The sequence below is a fragment of the Chaetodon trifascialis genome, chromosome 7, assembly GCF_039877785.1.
Source record: "Chaetodon trifascialis isolate fChaTrf1 chromosome 7, fChaTrf1.hap1, whole genome shotgun sequence".
NCBI lineage: Eukaryota > Metazoa > Chordata > Actinopteri > Chaetodontiformes > Chaetodontidae > Chaetodon > Chaetodon trifascialis.
This window is the reverse complement of record NC_092062.1, coordinates 8904849-8924019: the sequence shown is the minus strand read 5'-3', so window position 1 is coordinate 8924019 and position 19171 is coordinate 8904849. Positions and strand designations below refer to the sequence as shown.

Sequence of the window (19171 nt, the reverse complement as noted above, 5' to 3'; positions counted from 1 at the left end):
CATTGTTGAGTCACAACATGCACAAACTATAATCACAAGGATTTTCTACTTTTCTTGTCTTTCTTTAGCTTCCTAGTCTTAATGCTGGCCATCGTGACAGAGAGTGCAGTAGATCCATTCATGAAATTTGAAAGTTAGAAAAGCATCACCGCTCCTACAGTGTATCTCCACATATTTAGGTCACTGCAGAGATGGCTCATCTGGAGAAACGTTGGAATATAAACTGGAGGCGAGGGAAAGACAGAAAGGAAGAGATACTGTAGAGCTGGTGGAGGGGAAAAGAGAGGAAAAAGTCAGAGAATGGATGTGATGACAGCCAGATACAAATGTCAGGTAGGTGGGAATGAGAGAATGAGTGAGGTATAAGAGCGACGGGGAGGAAGCGGTGGGGAAGCAGTGTCCCTCTGTCTTGGTTTTACCTGTGCTGCTGTGTTCCTTTCATGCATCATCCTGAGAGCTGCATGTCTGCTCCAGCCCCCAAGGAGATTAATTAGCAGCCTCAGCTAGCGGAGGAGCTGCTGAGATAGGCACCCAACTCAACTCAGATAAATTACCCCAGCTGAAAGCTCAAAGTTAAGCTATTTTACCACATGCAAAACAGTCTGTCTGTCTGTCTGTCTGTCTGTCTGTCTGATGTCTATGGAGGTCCAAAACTACGTCAGTACCTGGTGTAGGTGAGAGAGGAGTGAGAAAGGGAGCAGCCAATGCATTGCTCTCTCTGGCTCTTCTGGGCATAGTGAATTAGGTGGCATACATATTCCTTCATTTACTGGGAGAACATTAACTCTTAGCAAATAGCAAGCTTCTTTGAGGGTCAGGTGGAGAAAACTAGGACATAAGAAGAAGCACTTAAGGCTGAACCCAGGGGACCAGGAAACTAGATGCTACTGACAGTATACCACATACGTACTCCTTCTTCTTATTTCTATGTCACTGCGGGCAGCTTTGTTAGTTTTTGCCTATTAAGGCCCAATTTCCTGTTTTTACCACACTGCTTCCTGCACCTCCTCAGCCTCGATAGTCAGGGGTTGGTGCTGTGTTGTAAAGCTTGCTGTTGATTATGTTTCTGGGACACCATCAGGACTCTTACACAGGGGCCATTATGGGGTAAATTACTGCAATGGATTATCAGGTAGCATGGTGCTCGCTGTGTTCTAAAAATGGTGAAAAAATTGCTTAAAAATTCTGCAATATTGTAAAAGATAACCCACCTATTCCTTTTCCATCCTATAATTCACAATGCAAAGAGAGAGAAAAGTGCTTCACCAGACTGAAAGAGCTGCCTTTCAGGTAAGCTTATTGGACAGAGCGCAAAGAGCATCAGTGCTGGTCCTACAAAGAGAACTCAAGTAATCCTGCACTATTCACATACAGCAGTGTCTGTGAGGTGCAAGCAGGAAGTTAAATTTAAGGAAGGCTGAACGCTCACACAACAAATCCCTCTCTGCATTACGAGTCCAAAAAAAAGAAAAAAAGAAGCTAAAAGAAGTCAGTGAAACACTTTTTCCTGAGCAAGCTGCATTAGAAAAACACTACTGCACACTGCTAAAGCTATTGTGGAGATGTTGACATCTAGTGCTGCTGCAGAGCCATTTTTACCAACGGGCACATAATGATCAGTTCATAAACAGTGTGGTACAGCATCTATCTTTCAAAACAGAAAATAAGTTATTTTTAAGGCAGAATGTTGTAAAACTCACGAAGCACCTTTCAGTGACAAACATGAGAGCGTGCCATAGCCTGAAATGATCCATGGTAAAACTGAGCTGGAGATGTGACCAGCAGGTCGATACTGTAAACTGCTGACAACGTCTTCATCAGCATGCTTTTTATGACAGCCCCCCCACCCCCCCACTGAGACTTTGTAGCACAGATAATAAATGCACTGGAATTAATAGGCAGTGAAAAACAGGCCTCTTTTTTGGATGCCAATCAGAAGGAAAATAATATGAACAAATGCACCAATGAATGCATGGAGATGGATTTTCAATAAGCTTGCAAGATCTGAGTGCTGCTGTGTGCTTTTCGCTGAGTCAGGCTGTGTAGCAGCAGCTTGGTTGGGGGGTATTGGGAATAAAGCGGTTCTCTATTGAGCTTAAAACATAATGTACAATAGCAGGGACCACAGGACTGCTGACTGGTGGATGGGACAGCTGAGCATAATAAATCAACTTGATGTTTCAGCTTGCTCATGATGACCAGTGTAACACCAATAAGCCCACAAACGAGCATGTGTGCAAGATTAACATCATTTTATTCATTTCATGTTCAAGCCAAGATCCAGCTCTCACATCGAATCAGCGCTGACTCTGAAACGCTTCTGTTGCTTGGCAGCAACATTGTTGTTAATTTCATTTCTGCTAAGAAAAAACAAGATCTAATTTGTTAGAAAAATGATTGTTTTCATTATCACGGGCTCTATGTCACTGTGCTTTGTCTCATGCTGAACTAGAGTCTTTATTCTCCATCCATGAGACATGTCCTGCTGTCTGTTTAGGCTTCACTGCTGGACTTTCATTAAAGGCTGTGACCTGCAGTGGGTGCTGTGCTTCATGCGCACACAGGAGAACATGTGAAGTCTGCTCTCTCTCCTCCATTGTTTGCTCTGCACTGCCCCCTTGCACTCAAGCTTCAGGTCCTGTCATGGAACTGTTGACTTGTGCTCAAAGTGAGCCTTCAGTGCAGTTGGGACTGTTCACGCACTCCAAATATTTATTCTGGCATAGTCAGTGGTGGAACAAGTACTCAGATCCTTTACTGAAGTTAAAATACCAATTCGTTAAAGTAAATGTACAATTAAAAGCAACAGTCTTTGTGCTTTTGTGAAATATTGTATAATTTGAACGGATATTTAAAACCAAAAAAAGTTTAATGGGGAGATGTTTGGTTTGGTTCAGAGGCTGGAACATGACAATGAGCCACTACTACACACTAATTTTATGGGACAAGTCACAAGAAAAAAGTTTGGGACAATTTCTTTTGAAAGCTCCTTCTTTCATGTGTAAAATCTTAAAGAATAATAGAATTAAAGGTGTCAAAAGTAAAAAGTGCACTATTTGCCTCTGAGACATAGAGTAGAATTATAGTGTAGCATCAGTAAAAGTATCTCAAGATTGGATTTGAAAACAGTACTTGAGTAAATGTACTTAGTGACTTTTCACCACGGACATAATGATACTTTTCTATTTTCCTGAAAAACTGAGTGTCTTCCACTGACGACTGAGAGGACAAAAGCAGCAGTGCCTTAAGCCTTGAGCTGCAGACTGTGTACACACTACTCATGGCGGCCACCTGGGAGCACATCCATTCCATCTGACTGACCTGTGTTTGTCAAAACCAGAGTCGTGTCGCTTGGCTGATCTGCCTGCCCTCCACCAGCACTTGGTAGTGCACACGAACTGTGGAGCAGCGTCTTAAAATCGACCGGCCTTTGAACGCACCCTTCAGTCAGGCGATGAGCCTCTCACACGTGGAAGTAGGGCAAAAAGCAGCTTGGCAGTGTTTGTGCTGGTGCAGAACCAAACACAGATCTCAAATACTGAAAGGCAGATGTATGCACGCTCACACAAACTCCATCTGATGCACTTAGAAGCTCTGAGTGAAATATTAATAGCTCTAGGAGATTCAGGCTGCTCAGCGTCTAAGTGGGGACAAAACGTGTGTAACTTTGTTCCAGTGATTGTGTTAAACTCTTCAAATGGGTACCTTAAAACAAAAATCTGAACAAATGGCAGTTGTCTTTGGGCTGTTCTCAAAAGTAAACTCCAGAGGAGTCATTCAGCAACACAACCATCATTAATAGTCAACAACACGAGGCTCGGAGAACTGCTTCACAGTGAACAGGGAGGATCCAACAGTTCCTTTTGTCTTCCAGAAGCCACATCTTAAATAGTACTATACTGAAACAACTCGAAGTAATGCTGATTGACCTGATTGATAATTAGTAGAAATTATTAATCCACAGACACAAGGCAGCAGCCCATGTGTCAGTCACATCATGAGCCCTCAGGAGAGTGCAGAGCCATGTGAGCACTCTTGCTCATCTCCGTTCACCATACTTCATTTTCTACATCTATTCCTCTGTCCCACTGACATGTGATGTAGCCACATCTGAACAGAGAGTGCTGACGGTAGAAGTGATTATTGACCACTTTAAGTTTGAATAGGCGAGATGAATACACACACCCTAACCCTATGCTGAATGCTTCGAGTTGCAGCAGAGAGACAAGGCCGCTGAGGGGAAGTGACCTTTGCATGAACAGACAAGAACCCAATCTGTCTATCTGGCCAGAGACATCACTGCACGCCTCCTGCTAGGCCGTTCTTCACATTGTCTGGAATCAGCTAATGCACCTCGACCTCTCTCAAATGATTACTGAGCGCTTTTGAAAAGAAAGTAGGATAAAAAGGAAAAAAAACACACTGAAGACAGAAGTAAGAAGTAATGACCCCATGCTCTGCAAAATTCAATTCAATTCAATTCAATTCAATTTTATTTGTATAGCGCCAAATCACAACAGAAGTTGTCTCAGGACACTTTCCATATAGAGCTGGTACAGACCAAGCTCTTTTATCTACAAAGAAACCAACAATTTGTAAAAAAATGTAATCTTTTCCACCACATAAAAACACATATTGGTGGATTCAGTTGAAGGAAAATAGATTTGTAAACGGCAGCATAAACACACACCTGTCTCTGTCTATATCGCCAAAGTGCACACATTCTCACATGCACTCATAGAAACAGCTTGAGGTAGTGTTGAAAGGCGGCAAAACATGACCAGCGACAAGCAGCTGAGGTCATTAGTGCGGCAGGAAGCACAAATCTGTAACTCATTTCCTCAAATGAAAAAACAAATTATCACCAAAGCACAACAAATCATCAGCATTGCGCATGAAAAGACAAATGCAAAAAAAAAAAAAAACAGGAGGTAGAAAGAGAAAGGAATATCCAGGAGAGTTGTTGCCTAGAAGAAAGAGAGAAAAGCATGTGAGGAAAATGTCACGCTGCTGTGAGCCCAAAGTCCTTCTGGAGAAAAAGTGGAGAAAAGGAAGAATTGTAGAAGAGAGAGCAGCGGTGTTAGAACATTCAGCACAGGGAACAACAGAGGAACCCTCACAGAACACAGATGCACATATGAACATAGATACGGTGCACTGGCTGTGCACACGGGTGCCCTACCTGTTTGGCTGAGCTGAGAGGTGCTCCGGCTCTTGCGTGACATGCCGACCATGGCCTGCATTTTGGCACCAATGCTGGAGCGCCTCTTCTTGTCGTCAGTGCCTACCGTGCCCACCGCCGTGTCCGACTGGCTGCCGTCCGTCTTCTCCAGGTTACACATGTCGCCGCTGATGCTCGTGCTCTTGGTCATGTTCATCCCGCCCGACGAGCCCATCTGCCTGTTTTTCATTTTGGATGCAAAGTCACTGTCAGCCACCGCCATTGACGGGGGGGGGGGGGGGGGGCAGGCGAGGACAGAGAAGAGAGGACAGGCCAGAGGAGAGAGGAGGCCAGCGGAGAGGATGTGAAAGGAGAGATGATGGAGGAGGAGACAGGAGACGAGGACAGAAGAGGAGAGGGACAGGAGAGGGACAGAAGATGAGAAGGTGTGGGGTGAAAAGGAGAGAAGGACAGAGTTCAGGTACAGGAGTTCATGACTTACAGTATAGCTGAGTTTAGGGTTTAAAGTGGACGTGATGTGTTTGGAAGATTCCTCATGCAGTGAAAGATCAGCTATCACACACTCCGCTTTATCCAGCTGAGCACTAACTTAAGTTTTTGGTTATTTTGACCTGTGACAGTTGCTTTGTTTTCTATTTGTGTTACATTCTATAACACACACACACACACACACACACACACACACACACACACACACACACACACACACACACACACACACACACACACACACACACACACACACACACACAGTCACAGTACTTTAACACTAAACTGCACACAGAAAGAAAAGTTGTCTGTCATCAGGATTATACCTCAGCTCTTCCTGTTTGAAAGGAAATAGGCCAGCGTCCAAATTAAGGTCTTATTTTAGCTCTGCTAGCAAAATGATCTTTTAGAGACAAATTACATTCTGTATCACAGGCTCTGCATTGTTAATAGGATGAGTTACGTGTAGCACCCTCAGGCTACGATTCATTAATTAAAGTGTCTGACTTCCACCATGTAACTGTCTTATGAATACAACTTATGGAGAGACACGCTGACTAAAATGGGGGAAGAATCAATGCATTTAGACAATTGACTCATCAATTACTTCAATTAGGCTCCTTCAAACTCTGCGCGTTGATATATTAGACATTAGTGGTCAACTCTGTTGCATTAGAGTTAAGAAAGGGATCGTATATAATCAAGGGTATGTCTGACGCTGTTATAGGATTCTGAGTCAGACAAAATTATTGCATTACGTTGATATTGAAGGCGGGCGACGCTTATATTTTCAATGTTAACCCATGCTTGAGCTTCAGTCCAAGTCTAGCAGGCATTCATAGCTCAGCTCCTGTCCTTTCAAGTCTTACGGTGCCAGAGAGAGAGAGTGAGACAATGGCTCCTGTTAAACATTTGAATTCTAAAGAAAGCTCCTGTCCCAGACGCTAACTTTTGGCTGTTTATACATCTTATTTTGGCTGCCAGGTGGTGGTGAAATAAGTCAGATGTGCTCTAAAAGAATGCACACACCTTGTACCTCAGCCTTACATACAAAGACTTTTGTTTATACCAGTTCTAATGCCAGTGGCTTCTGTTATGGATCAGCCTGTACTTTAATACATAAATACTGGATGCCAATGGGGGATTTTAGTGTCTTTGATCAGTTAATGCAGCCCAGAGGCTTTGAAGCCAACTTCAAGCGCCTTAATATTGGACAGCACCATGGGCTGATGTGGTACAGGTGACATGCTCTTTCACTATCATCACAGCAAGGCTGCATTTCGTCTGATGGACACAGGGTGATAATGCTGCCTCTTCCATTACATCAAATATCTGCACAGTAGCAAGGTCAGTTGGACTGGGGCATTATTGCTTCTCCAAATTATTGCCCACTGCGTGTTTAAAATGGATGGGCACAGAGAAACATGAGTGCAGACCCTTTCAAATAGAATTCATGTTGCATGATGCATTGAAAACTACTCATTAATTGAAAATTAGATGTGATGTATTCACCTAATGGGACTAATGTTCTTCTAGTCTAAATGGACACACTGCACTAGTCAGCATGTTTGCATCTACAGTAGGACAATCCTTATTCTGTGCACAGGAAGCAAGGAGGAAGTTTAAAATGTCTATCATGCTCTTTACCTCAACTCCATCTGGTTCAAATGGATAATCTGCTGGTCCAACTGACTGTGACTGTAAAATAAACATATACAAGTGTCGACTCGCTGTTCCCCAAACATCCCTCTCATTACTGTATCTCCACTCTCTGAACAGGTCTTGGCAGTCAGGCCGGTCTCACTCTGTAAGTGTGCCTGCTTGGACGACTCTCTGGGGATTTTGGATTTTCAACCTCAGCCCAAGGAACATAGTGTTCCTCATCATGCAGATTGCTCACCATGCATTTTCATCTAGGCCAAGATGTTCCCAAGGCAAAACAAAGCCCGGACATTTCTGTCTTGCAGAGGTGTTGACGCCACACTGTCTTTATGATAATAATGGGATAATCTACATATTGTAAGATAACAATAACATACGATCATGAGCTATCTCTGCCTTTCACTTGGTGGCCATTAAAAGTCATCAGCAAACAGTACATTGAAGACTTGTTCTTAAAATAAAAACAATATTTAAAGCTGCCTGCAAACAGCTACATGTCCTTAAATCCCATCCCCATCCCATTTTCTATGCCGCTTATCCCTTTACACTCTGGACCGGTTGCCAGCCGATCGCAGGGCACATACAGTACACACAACCATTCACACTAACACTCACACCTAGGGGCAATTTAGAGTGACCAATCAACCTAATGAGCATGTTTTTGGTCTGTGGGAGGAAGCCGGAGTGCCCGGAGAGAACCCACGCATGCACGGGAAGAACATGCAAACTCCACACAGAAAGGCCCGACCCGGGAATCGAACCGGCGAGGCACGCGCACTACCTGCTGCCCCACCGTTCAGCCCATGTCCTTAAATGTGTCCTTTAAATGTTGCTGTTAAGCCAGGCAGCTTTCTTTTACCCAATTAGGAAGAAACAGATGAATGCTGTATGTGCACTCAAAGTGCATCCTGTCCTCCCATACATATCCCCTCATCTTGTTAGCCTTTCACAGAGAGGCTCACACTTCTTCACCAGGTGAAGCAGAAATAGGGGTTTCCATGGCAACTGTGGCCCCAGCCTAAGCATTAGCATGCGTGCATGCCTGTCAACATGGCTACAAAGTTTTTCATCAGAGACTGAAGTGATTAATTCAACTCTGAAGCTCACACTGAGGTGTCATCATGAGGCATAGAGGTAACTCAGATCAGCAGACAAGCTGTTTTTGAGTCGGGTGGGGTGGGCGGATCAGGGGGTGAGCATCAGCCTCTGTTTTCACTCTCCCTCATGTAGTGAGCCACTACCCAGGCAACAACACTGAATGAAAGAGACATGGAGGCAAAGAGGGATTTAAAAGTGTCTTATTGTACTTTCTAAAACCACTGGAAGAAACATAAGCTCAGAGCCACGTGTGTGCATTTGCCTGTCTGTACAGTGAGCGCTCATGGACTAAAAACACATATGGCTATCACAGTGTTTGCACGCCAAGCCGACGTGAGCGAGCCTGTTTAATGTGTAGCCGATGCATATTTACACTGTGACCTCAATACATAGAGATGAGTCATAAGTGAATGTAGTTGGAGGCAACGTTGAGCCGTGAATGAACTTGAATGAATCATTTGAGGCAGGTATCATTGGATATGTTCACTTCCTGTCTTCTCGAAAGAGCTCTAGTCACAGTATTGATTGTATTCAGCATGTGCAGTATCACAGCAAGGCTCGGTCCTCTCTTCACTGTTTAAGTTCACTGTACAGGCTGCTGTGAGTGTCGTCACTGGCAGAGCTTACATAACAGCACATGGGCCCTTCTCCTATCTCAGAACATACGGAACAAACACAGCTTATGACGCTGAAAATCAACAAATGGAACTGAAATGCGCGGCGTCCATGCCCACACACACAGCGTCACACACGCAGCACTTATTTGAAAGTCCGTTTTGATTCACAAAATCTGAGCACAATGCTGGGCAGCAGCACAACAGTGGGTGAAATATACTGAAATAATGTGTCCCTCAACTTCCTGGTCAGTTTAGAACAAGTGCTTAACTGAAGGACTGCTTCTCTTCAAGATATTGTGTGACAGTTACGACTCACCTGAACCTTTCCTGCTGCCTAGCTACCACTTGTTTCATAACTGTTCAGGGACTTTATCATTTGGTGAAAGAATGACATTTGGCTGTATGTGTTGTGTAAACACCTCTGAGTAAAAATAGGACAACTGTTGAATATTTGATTCATTATTTCAGGTAACTTGTCAACATCAGTTTATATAACACTGATCCTGTGACTGCTGACTCTTTATCTACATCTCTGTAAATCACAGCATTCTGAGTCATTGCCTAGTTATTTACTGTGTATGCGTATATATATATGAACATCCTCAGTAAACCTGACTGTCATAGAATTCAGTGTTTTGTTGTTATACATATATTTTTTTTCTTTTTCTTTTTTTTGTTATCCTAGTATATGTTTTCTTGTGTTTGTTGTCCCAGAAAACACTCACATGTGGTTCAAAAGTAGGTCAATTATTAGATTTATACTGTAGCTGTCATGAAGGAACTGGGGGTGATCATACAGGTAAGAGCTGTCAGCGTGTTAAAAGCAGGAGTACTCCAGCTCACTTTCAGTCAAGGAGGAAGACATTTCAAACTGGAATATAGAAGCTAAATTCAAACATGTCTTTTTCTGACATGCATTGCAGTTTCCATTGACTTCACTGAAAGTGAATTGATGGCTGGTTGACAGTCTAGGTATGAGGGCGTGTTACACAGAGAGAAATGGCATGAGGAGGAGCAGCAGGAGGAATTTGGGAGATTTGGTTTGACAAGTTGCAGGTGCAGAGCAACACTGTAGGACTCAGAGAGCATGTGAAAAGCAGACGGAGACAAAATGCTGACACAACATCCCAGCAGTGAGCAACACAGACAAACAGTGAAGCAACACAGACTGCATCCTCAATAAACACAACTGTCCGCGCTGTCCGTTGATTTATTTTTAGACGTTCTTGTAGCATCGATCTGGACCTGAAAGCGCTCTGCATAGGTACTACACCTGTACACCTTTCAGTGGATCTGCTCACGTTTCAGCCATGGACATTTGATATGCATGTTATTAATCAGACTGTACACACTGGTGGAGAGTTAATCACACGTAAGACGGTATAGCTTTTATCTTAATGTGTTTTCTCTCAAGTCCAGGCAGGCGATGAGAAGTACTAATGTGAGTAAGAAGCACTAACTTGGATCCTGCTGTGAATGTGATTTGATAGTGAAGACATCTTATTTGGAGAGTAAGCTAAGCTTTAATCCTGCTGTGAGACTCCAAATCAATTTGTTCTTGAATTTGCTCTTGACATACTTTTTACACCTGGTAGTCGTACGCTCCTCAGAAATGAAGCTCCCCTCTCTTGTGGCCAAAGGAAAATGGTGTTGTGTTAAATATAGTCTTAACATGTTCAACGAAAACAGTCTGCATGCATCAAATTTGAAAAAAAAAGTTTTCCATACATGCATTCAGTCATGTATGTGTGTTTGATTACAGTTAAAAACGAACATCTGTCTTCATGCTACAAGGTGAAATATAAATACTTAAGAAAGCCTCTGAGCTAAATTATGCTCTGCAGAGTGGCACACAAGGCAAAGGTAACCATGGTGAAATAAGGCAGACGTTAACATGAGGGGAAAACCAAAGCATTGTTGCTATGGTGTGGCTTTAAGGTGCCAAAGAGAAATGTATCAACACACTATCTGCTTGCCATGCAGATATGTGGGTTCAGTTTTTTTCACCAAGGTTTTGCGATCTGATCTCTGAGATGTCTACCTCTGCCCCAAGACGAAGGAGGTGAATGGAATTTTGATTCAGCTCCATTGTACCGCACTGTATTTTCTGTTGTCATTCTCAAAAGCAGCAGCATATCTAGAAAACGTCCTGTTAGTCAGGATAATCCACAGACCTCAATGTCAACAGTTTGTACTGTTTTTCAGTCAGAAAGTGGTCTTTAATGAAACCCGATGACAGTGACATCTATGGATTAGTGAACTGGTGATTGGTGAATAAAGGAAGCTATTCCTTATTCCCTCCTGTGCTGCATGGTTTGACATGCTAACACTAAAAAAAATCACCTTCCTTCATCTTCATATCATCCCACTCACTTCCCCTCCTGACTGCGACTATATGTATATATGTACGTATATATATGAATACGTCCGTACATGCATATATACTGTACATGCACACTTAGTTCTCTGCATTGTATTCCAGCAAGATTTCTTCAAACCTCAGCAAATGAAACTGAACCCTTTCTGCATGGCCACATAAAAAATATTTTTTCTGTCTTTGTGATTTGAGTGAACCTCGACTTTATCCTAAATGCTTGCTGAACTGTTTCTCATGTTGATCTGATCTGCTACTTTAGTCTGAGCAGGCTGCATGGGTAGTAAGGCTCCTCTGCTTTAACATTGATAAGGGTTAATAGGGCCACAGTTACTGTACATAATTATGAAGATTAAAGGGTGGAGGATAGTCACCACACTCTACCTCGCACATGGTAACAGAAATGTGCTAAAGTCAGTGGGTCGTTGAGGGATACGGGTTTTCACTTTTGTTAGTAGGAGTCTACAGTTAGAGGCTGCCACACGCATGTTACCTGAGGTCAGTCTCTGAGATACTCCTTTGATGCAAGTCCTCTTCTTTCTCCACCAAATCCTCCTGATGCTCCTTGTCTGTGTCTACCCTCCCCCCTGATCCCTTCCTTCCTCCCTGCGATCTCTCCTCTTTACTGACCCTCCTCCCTTCCTCCCCTCCTCCCCCACCCGCCTCCTCCTCCTCTAGAACTCCTCCTAAATGCTCATCCCCCTCCCGAGACTGGCTCCTTGATCGCAACTGGCTGAAGACGGAGACAGAAGCAAGAGAGCAGCACATGCAAAGCAGAAAGAAAACCAAACAAAGCATGAATATTGTCAACAACAGGAAAGACAAACACAGACACAGTGCAGCCAAGATCAAAAGCAGACTGATTCCAAATAACAGAAAACAGAAATGTAGACTTACAAAAAGCGCCATGCAAATGAATTTCTTGTTTTGCTTTGATATGAGACAACACCCAAAGAGATGCAATGTGTTTTATGTTTCAATGTGTGTTGCCAGATATGGACAAACTTTCCCCTCAGCTTGAATGAGCAGAGTTCAATCGTTTGGTTCCAGATTTCTCTAAAACGGAGCCAAACCTGAACTCATCATAGTGAGAAAATGACACACAGCGCTCAGGTGGCTGGGAGGGTGGGGGGTTGTGCATTTTCCCTCTTCAGGTTTAACCAGGTGCAAACAGTTTCGAAGCTGAAAATGTCTGGACGTGGCATGTTCAAAGCTGAGGGGGATTTGTCCATTCCTGATAACAGCTCGATGAGTTTAAAGACAAAGTTCACTGCGCCCCGTGCGGACATTAGCCTACCGGATCTTGCGGTTTCCTTGTGGCCTTTCTGATTGGACAGACATGTAGCTCGTGCTGCTGAACCGAGAGGCACTACTGGTTCTCGACACAGCGGACACGTCGCTTACATCACTGTCCGATGACTTGGCCGACAGGTTATCTGAGCCCCGTGGATCTCTGCCTGAACGCTGCAGAGAGGACAAAAACAAGGTGTAGAGGGTTATTATAATGCCGTCCTTTTGGATTGTCTTTCAAATGTTAAGTAGTCATTCATTAAGTACTTACAAAGGAGACACTTTTTCAACATGAGACTATTACAAACTTTACAAAATTCTAAAAGGGAATGAACTTTCAGTGCAAACAAATTGCCGCTCGTATGCCTTTAGCTTTTTAAGGATAACTGATGAACTGATGAATGTGAATAATGTAGACTTATTAGTTAAGCTATCAGAGGAGCACGGAAAGAGAGAGGAGGGATGATGTTGTTACATAAGGTGTATTAGGTGTGCCTTTTGAAAGGTCAGAATGTACTTCAGCGCAATACACCAAAGAGACATTGAAGAAGTACAAACATATAAGGTTTGGGGTTGAGATACTGTCTGAGGAAAAATATGATGCATGATTACAGGTGAAAATATCCAACAGCATGGACAGATTAAACTGCTATGTGGGCCTTATTAAAAATTTGACAGTTGTCATCTGTTGGCAATTAGCGTGACTAAAAAGAGTCTTCACCAAATACAACATTAATATCCTGCTAATGCTAATGTATGAGTAATAATAACAATCGAGTGATATAATGCATAATTTTACTTCCCATATTTTAAGTATATTTTGCTGATAATACATCATTTTACATACATTAAATTGTGAATGAAACTGTAAAACTGGAGGTGTATATAACATCCTCCATGTGTGTTTTGTGGAGTGTTCACTGAAATAGAACATGAGCTGAGGGTGACAGCACTTTGTATTACGCTGCTGTTTAAAGGCAAGCACTCTTGCCCTGTTTAAAAATAGTGAGAGCATTGTTTTGTCCAATGACGCTTCCAAGGAGGCTAATGTTCAACAGAGGACAACTCGCAGTATAATCAGATTTTTATAGACTTGTAGCAAACACATTGGCTGCTCCTAACGTAATAGCTCTCATACCACAGACTTAAAAGGAGAGCTGGACATGGAGCCTTTGTCTCACACGGCTTGGCCCAGACTGCAGCGAGACACCAGGGCTCTCTAAACATGTTCATGACCTCTCCAGAAGGAAGTAGTAAACACTTGACTCTGCACACACTCACTGTCACATTTCTGAATTTGCGATGAAAGGCTTAAAGGCTCAGCTCACCCAAATGAAAGAGAAAGCACACGTCCTCCCTTACTTCTCATTGTATCCAGCCGTGCAGATAACTTTGGTTTTATGTGCTAAGATTAGGAGGTATCCACTTTTGTTTGAGGGGCTCACAGCACTGAAGAATGACATTTGAAAGGCTGCCATGTGTCTTACTAGAAACCTTCTCCCAGCTACTCAAGATAATCCACAGACCTTGCTGTGAACATGAATTATTATCATTATTATTTCCTATTGGGTGTTCAAAATATTTCCCAACAAAAACTGTTGAAAGTGAGGTCTGGGAATTATCTCTCACTTGTTTCTGGGAAGGCATGTTGTCACTGAGTGGTATTTCATCATTGAAATGTCAAACCAAAACTATCTGCTTGGCTCAGTATGACTCGCAGTGAGTGGAGATACATATATATTAAGCTTTGTGTGATTTGACCTTTTAACAAACCAATGAATCCACCTCAGTGTTTTCCAACCTTTGAACTGAGTCGAGCATTCACCTGTTTTGGCATGTTTGTGGGACTCTGTCTGTGCGTATACAGTATGCACACTGTGCAAACATCAACACACATGCGCAATGTGATGTTGACATGTGCATGTGTACATGCATGATTGCTTGCAAAGTGTGCCATATGGCCTATGCACAGTGCAGCCATGCAGACAGTATACTGTCGATATATGTTTTCAGCAGCATGTTTTCCTTGAATCTGAGGTAGTGAAGCACACACACATCCAGCATACATGGACATGTTTTTACCTTGTGGTAGTCCTGCTCCAGTCTGGAGTCGGAGCCCGCTCCCTGCTTGTACTTGTTCATCTTCAGTTTCATCTGCCTGCTCCTCTCCTCCATGTCCATACCTAAGCACAGAGACAGGAGATGTCAGACGGGGGCTGAGGCAGCGAAGAAAGGCCTGATGGAGGGACGTACTGTTGCGGTGAGAGACAAGTTTCTGCTGAGCTATGAGCTATGAGCTATGACAAGGACAGATCCAATGGGAAAAAGCTGAATGGTTGGCTGTATTAACAAAGAAACACAAACACAAAATACTGACTGGTAAAGGCAAGCTGCAATTCCAGGCTCATTGAACTTTATGGAAAATCTGGACTAAAATATAAATTTTAATTGACTGAATAATAAATAGCACAATTTATTGAGTCTTACTAGTAATACAATGAACAAAATATATGCCCTCCAATACTGCTTGTGCCACACATTGGGACACATTTTACATGAGATTCCAGCTAAACGCCAATCCTTTGACAGCAAACGACACTCCTGTTTGATCCGACTGACCAACGCATCCCTCTCAGCTCCAAGCGAAAGGCTTGCAAGATCCATTCTTTTCCCTCTTTCACTTCTTTGCAACATCATCACATCGTCCTGTTTGCCCATCTCATCTCCTAAAGTCTAAGCACTGTGCTTTGTTTCATATTGCTGCGAGAGCACTTTGCATTATACCAACATGGCGCGATAATCAATACACAAGCTTAACCTTGTTCTGTGGAAGTAATGATGCCACTGCATAAGAACTAAAAACATTTTATGTAACTAAAAAGAGAATAAAACAGCATAATAATCCCTCACAACAAATGCTGACTGCTAAAGCCGCTACGTCCACCAAATTAAGGCTTTTCTGCTGTAGCTGTACCTGCATCTCCATTCTCTCCACTTGCTCTCTGTCTCTACTTTTGTGTCATATGGCAGCAATGATAACGTGAAGGTGTAGATGTACAAGTGCCATGCGTACATACAGTATGGCTGTAGCTTCACACGCACGCAAACAGACATAGAAAAGCAGTAAAAGCTGAGAGCGCATGAATGACTGCATATGTGAGGCAGAGTGATCTTTTCTTATTAGACTGCTGTCTATTCTCTGCCTCTCCTGGCTCATTGATTACTGTTACTTCACTGCTTAAGTAACATCTCACAGCCTACACACTGGCATGTCTTTAGTTCTCTCTAACTTACAGTGAAAGGCTGATTTCATGTCAGGAGCAAAACTGCATGTTATGTCGCACTACATCAGCAAAGGTTTTCAACCTTAAAACTTTTAACTGTGTTGATGACCAACTTGTTGTTATGTTAAAGTGCAGTCAGAAAGGGTTGATGACTTAGTAAAGTAAACAATGGCTTTGACAAAGCGACCTATTTTTTTTTTGCCAAGACTGTGATGGAAAACTGTTACCACTCTCTTAAGAATATAGCAGCAGTCGGTTAGCTTAGCTTAGCATGTAGACTGGAAATGGAGGGAAACAGCTCGTCTCACTCTGTCCAAAGGTAACAAAATCTGCCTATTGGCCCCTATTAGCTCCATCATTCAGATTATATCGCCTTGTTTCTTTATATCTTTTGCCAATTAAGTTATATTTACTACAAAATTAATGTTAAAAATGTGTGTCAGCAGACAGAGTAATCCAGAAAAGGGAATTCTGCGGTCATACACTGACAGCAAGTTGTTTCTTGGTAGAAAAAAACACAGTGTCTAATGTCAAGACCTGCTGCAAAGACACCACAGTGGCATGACCATGAGCATGCTTCTGTGAGCTGCAAGCACACGCAGTCTGTCCGCAGCAAAATGAAAAGAGCGCAAAGTGGCAAAGAAGGTGGAAGCGTCATCTAAAGAACAACGAGGAGCGCAAACGGCAGAAGAGGATGGAGGCGAACAAAGCGGGATGAGAAAAGACGATCGAGATGAGGGGAGGTGGGGCGGGGAGGGCAAGTCAGGAAGACACACAGAGTGAATAAATGGAGGAGAAGAAGAAGAGTCTGAAAAGAAAGGAGGTGAAGAAGAAGAAGGGACAGACCTGAGTTCGTCCAACTTGGTGAGTCCGCGTCTTCTGGGATCACATCACAGAATGGACAGACACAGACAGAGGAGAGGAAGATGGATGTGAGAGGATGCACAAAGGGTAAGGGGGGAGAGACGGAGGAGAAGAGGAAGGAAGGAGCAAGGGCGACGCCATCACCGAGATCAGCGAGCATGTCAGGTTTGTAGGGTCAGAGTGAGGAGGAAGAGGATGGAGGGAGGGAGGGAGGGACACGACACAACAACAATACGACACGACAATGACAAAACAACGAGCACAGAACACACAAACAAAATCATAGTGTACACCAAGAACACACAAAATCCACCATGGGCACAGTGAGAAGTCAAAATAGAGCAAGAGGGTGCGAGGCCGGGAGAGGCTGAGGTAGAGGCTAAGAGTTTAGTTATTAGAAATAAGAAAGGGGGGAAAGGTTGGGAAGGTGAGGTTCTGTGCTTTAAAGGAAAAAGAGCTGAAACAGTAAAGAGATGTTAATGTCCCAAACCAGACAGAAACTCGAGACCTCTGAGGGGAGGCAGGGAGAGGGGGGAGAGGAAAGGAAGGTAAAAGGAGAAGTGGATGTCACTTGAGTCTGCATGGGGCAACTGTGGGGAGACAGCCTGGAAAACTAACAGAAAAGGAAAGGAAATTAACAAAAAAAAAAAAAAAAAACACACAAAACAACACAAACTGAAAGCACAGAGCAGCGAGCACACAAAAGAGAGAGCCGGCTACCTCACAGCGTCTCAGCACAGAACGTGAAAACTGAGAAAAATATCAGCGGAACCTGTGCAGAGCGCAGAGTGCGCATTGAGATGCATACACACACACATTCACACACAGTACACAGCTATAGTATCTTTGTGAAAGAGCGTTATGCAACAACAAAACCAACGTGCTTTCAGGCATCTCTGTTGTCTCTGATTACATATTTTCCTTCTCTTCTTATTATTCATGTCTTTCTTTCCTTCCGCTCAGCCTGCTGAGACCCCAGAATATTCTGAGGAGGGTTTTGTTTCTTTTCCTTCGCTCCATGGAAGAACTGTGCTTTCATTTCTCTATCTGCAATTAAGATACTTCCATGTGTATTGTCATCAACCACTGGTGGATCCCCGCGACCTCACATCATGGCTTCAACTCTTGGACAGTTCGTAATCATCAGTGCCCTCTGCAGAGTCAGGCTGCCCCCTCTGTCCACCATCCTGTTCCCCAACCTTCCTGTTTAATCTCTGTGCGCGAGTCTGAGCCTGACAAAACCAGCAGTGACAGCCGAGAGGGCAAAAGAAGCCCACTCGGATCAGACTTAATTTTCATACCCCCTTATGCAGAATTTGCATTTAGCTCAATTAGTACTCCATTAGGGTGAATTATGAAGTGTCACATGGATAAAAAGACAATGTGAGAGATCTGTCTCACCAGCTTTCATGTCTTTGTGGCAGCGAACATCATCTCATTAGAGAGTCAAATGATAATCAAGAGAGCAAGTGATCTTTTTTTTCTCCGTACTTAAGCCGCATCATGTAGGTCATCAGGATAAGAGAGTGATATATTAAGACAGAGATGGGAGGGAAAAACTAGAACACAGCGTGGAAAAGTCTCCTGTGGTCTGTGGGTTAATACTGGATGGTATTAAAACATCTTATTTAACCCAAAGGCCTCTGAATGAAGCCTGTCCCAAGACTGCAGAGCACAGCTGCAACAGCAAGCTCACAGTGAACGGGTCAAAAGCAACGAGATTCCGTCCATTGATGACGGCATCTCATTAGACTTTACTTTTGTAAAATAAAAAATCCATTTTTTGTTTCAGGTAATGAAACTACAGAAACATCAGCTCTACGCTGCACTGCAAAACCACACCAAGCAGGCAAACAGAGGAAAAACAGCAGCCGCCATCCAGAGGCTGACCTGGGAAATACTCCTACTGACCCTTACCAAATCTGCAAAGCAAGCTCTCCTTCATCTTGCTCCTTTTCCACATTTTTCTCACATCAAGCTTCTACTGTACATTGTCCAGGTCTGACTTTGGTGAGGCTGCAATCCAGCTGATAAGAGTCCACACAAACTGTGAAGGACAGCACAGAAAAACTCTTCAAGGACGGATCGCTTTGGTAGAGTGCTGTTTAGATTTTGAAGGCGTGTACGTTTATATGAGTCCATTTGAAAATTTGGTGATGAAAGTCCCTTTGAAGGCAGCTCTCAAGAAGCTGTGACCATTAATGTTTGTGGGTTGTCATTGACCAGATTTGTTTATGTGACCCCTGGTCTACAAATGATTCCTCTCTGAAATCAATAATATACACTTCATTCACACAGCCTGGACAACATG

At 43.2% G+C, this 19171-nt stretch overlaps 1 protein-coding gene across 33 annotated transcripts in view; it reads right to left on the bottom strand.

The window, feature by feature from the left end:
• rims2a (regulating synaptic membrane exocytosis 2a) overlaps positions 1 to 19171 on the bottom strand; it is a 135570-nt gene that overhangs the window by 13168 nt on the left and 103231 nt on the right. For 18 of the 33 annotated variants that reach the window (XM_070966043.1, XM_070966051.1, XM_070966039.1 and 15 more), the window contains 4 exons: positions 16843 to 16875; positions 14795 to 14895; positions 12720 to 12886; positions 5183 to 5427 (listed from right to left, as the gene is read on the bottom strand). The exons of 9 other annotated variants lie outside the window; for them this stretch is intronic. In XM_070966043.1, coding sequence (XP_070822144.1) covers positions 5183 to 5427; positions 12720 to 12886; positions 14795 to 14895; positions 16843 to 16875 — 546 coding nt within the window. Of the gene's footprint in view, positions 1 to 5182; positions 5428 to 11915; positions 12156 to 12719; positions 12887 to 14794; positions 16146 to 16842; positions 16876 to 19171 lie in introns of those variants that run through there. 6 more of the 33 variants (XM_070966045.1, XM_070966066.1, XM_070966053.1 and 3 more) reach the window with 5 other exon arrangements.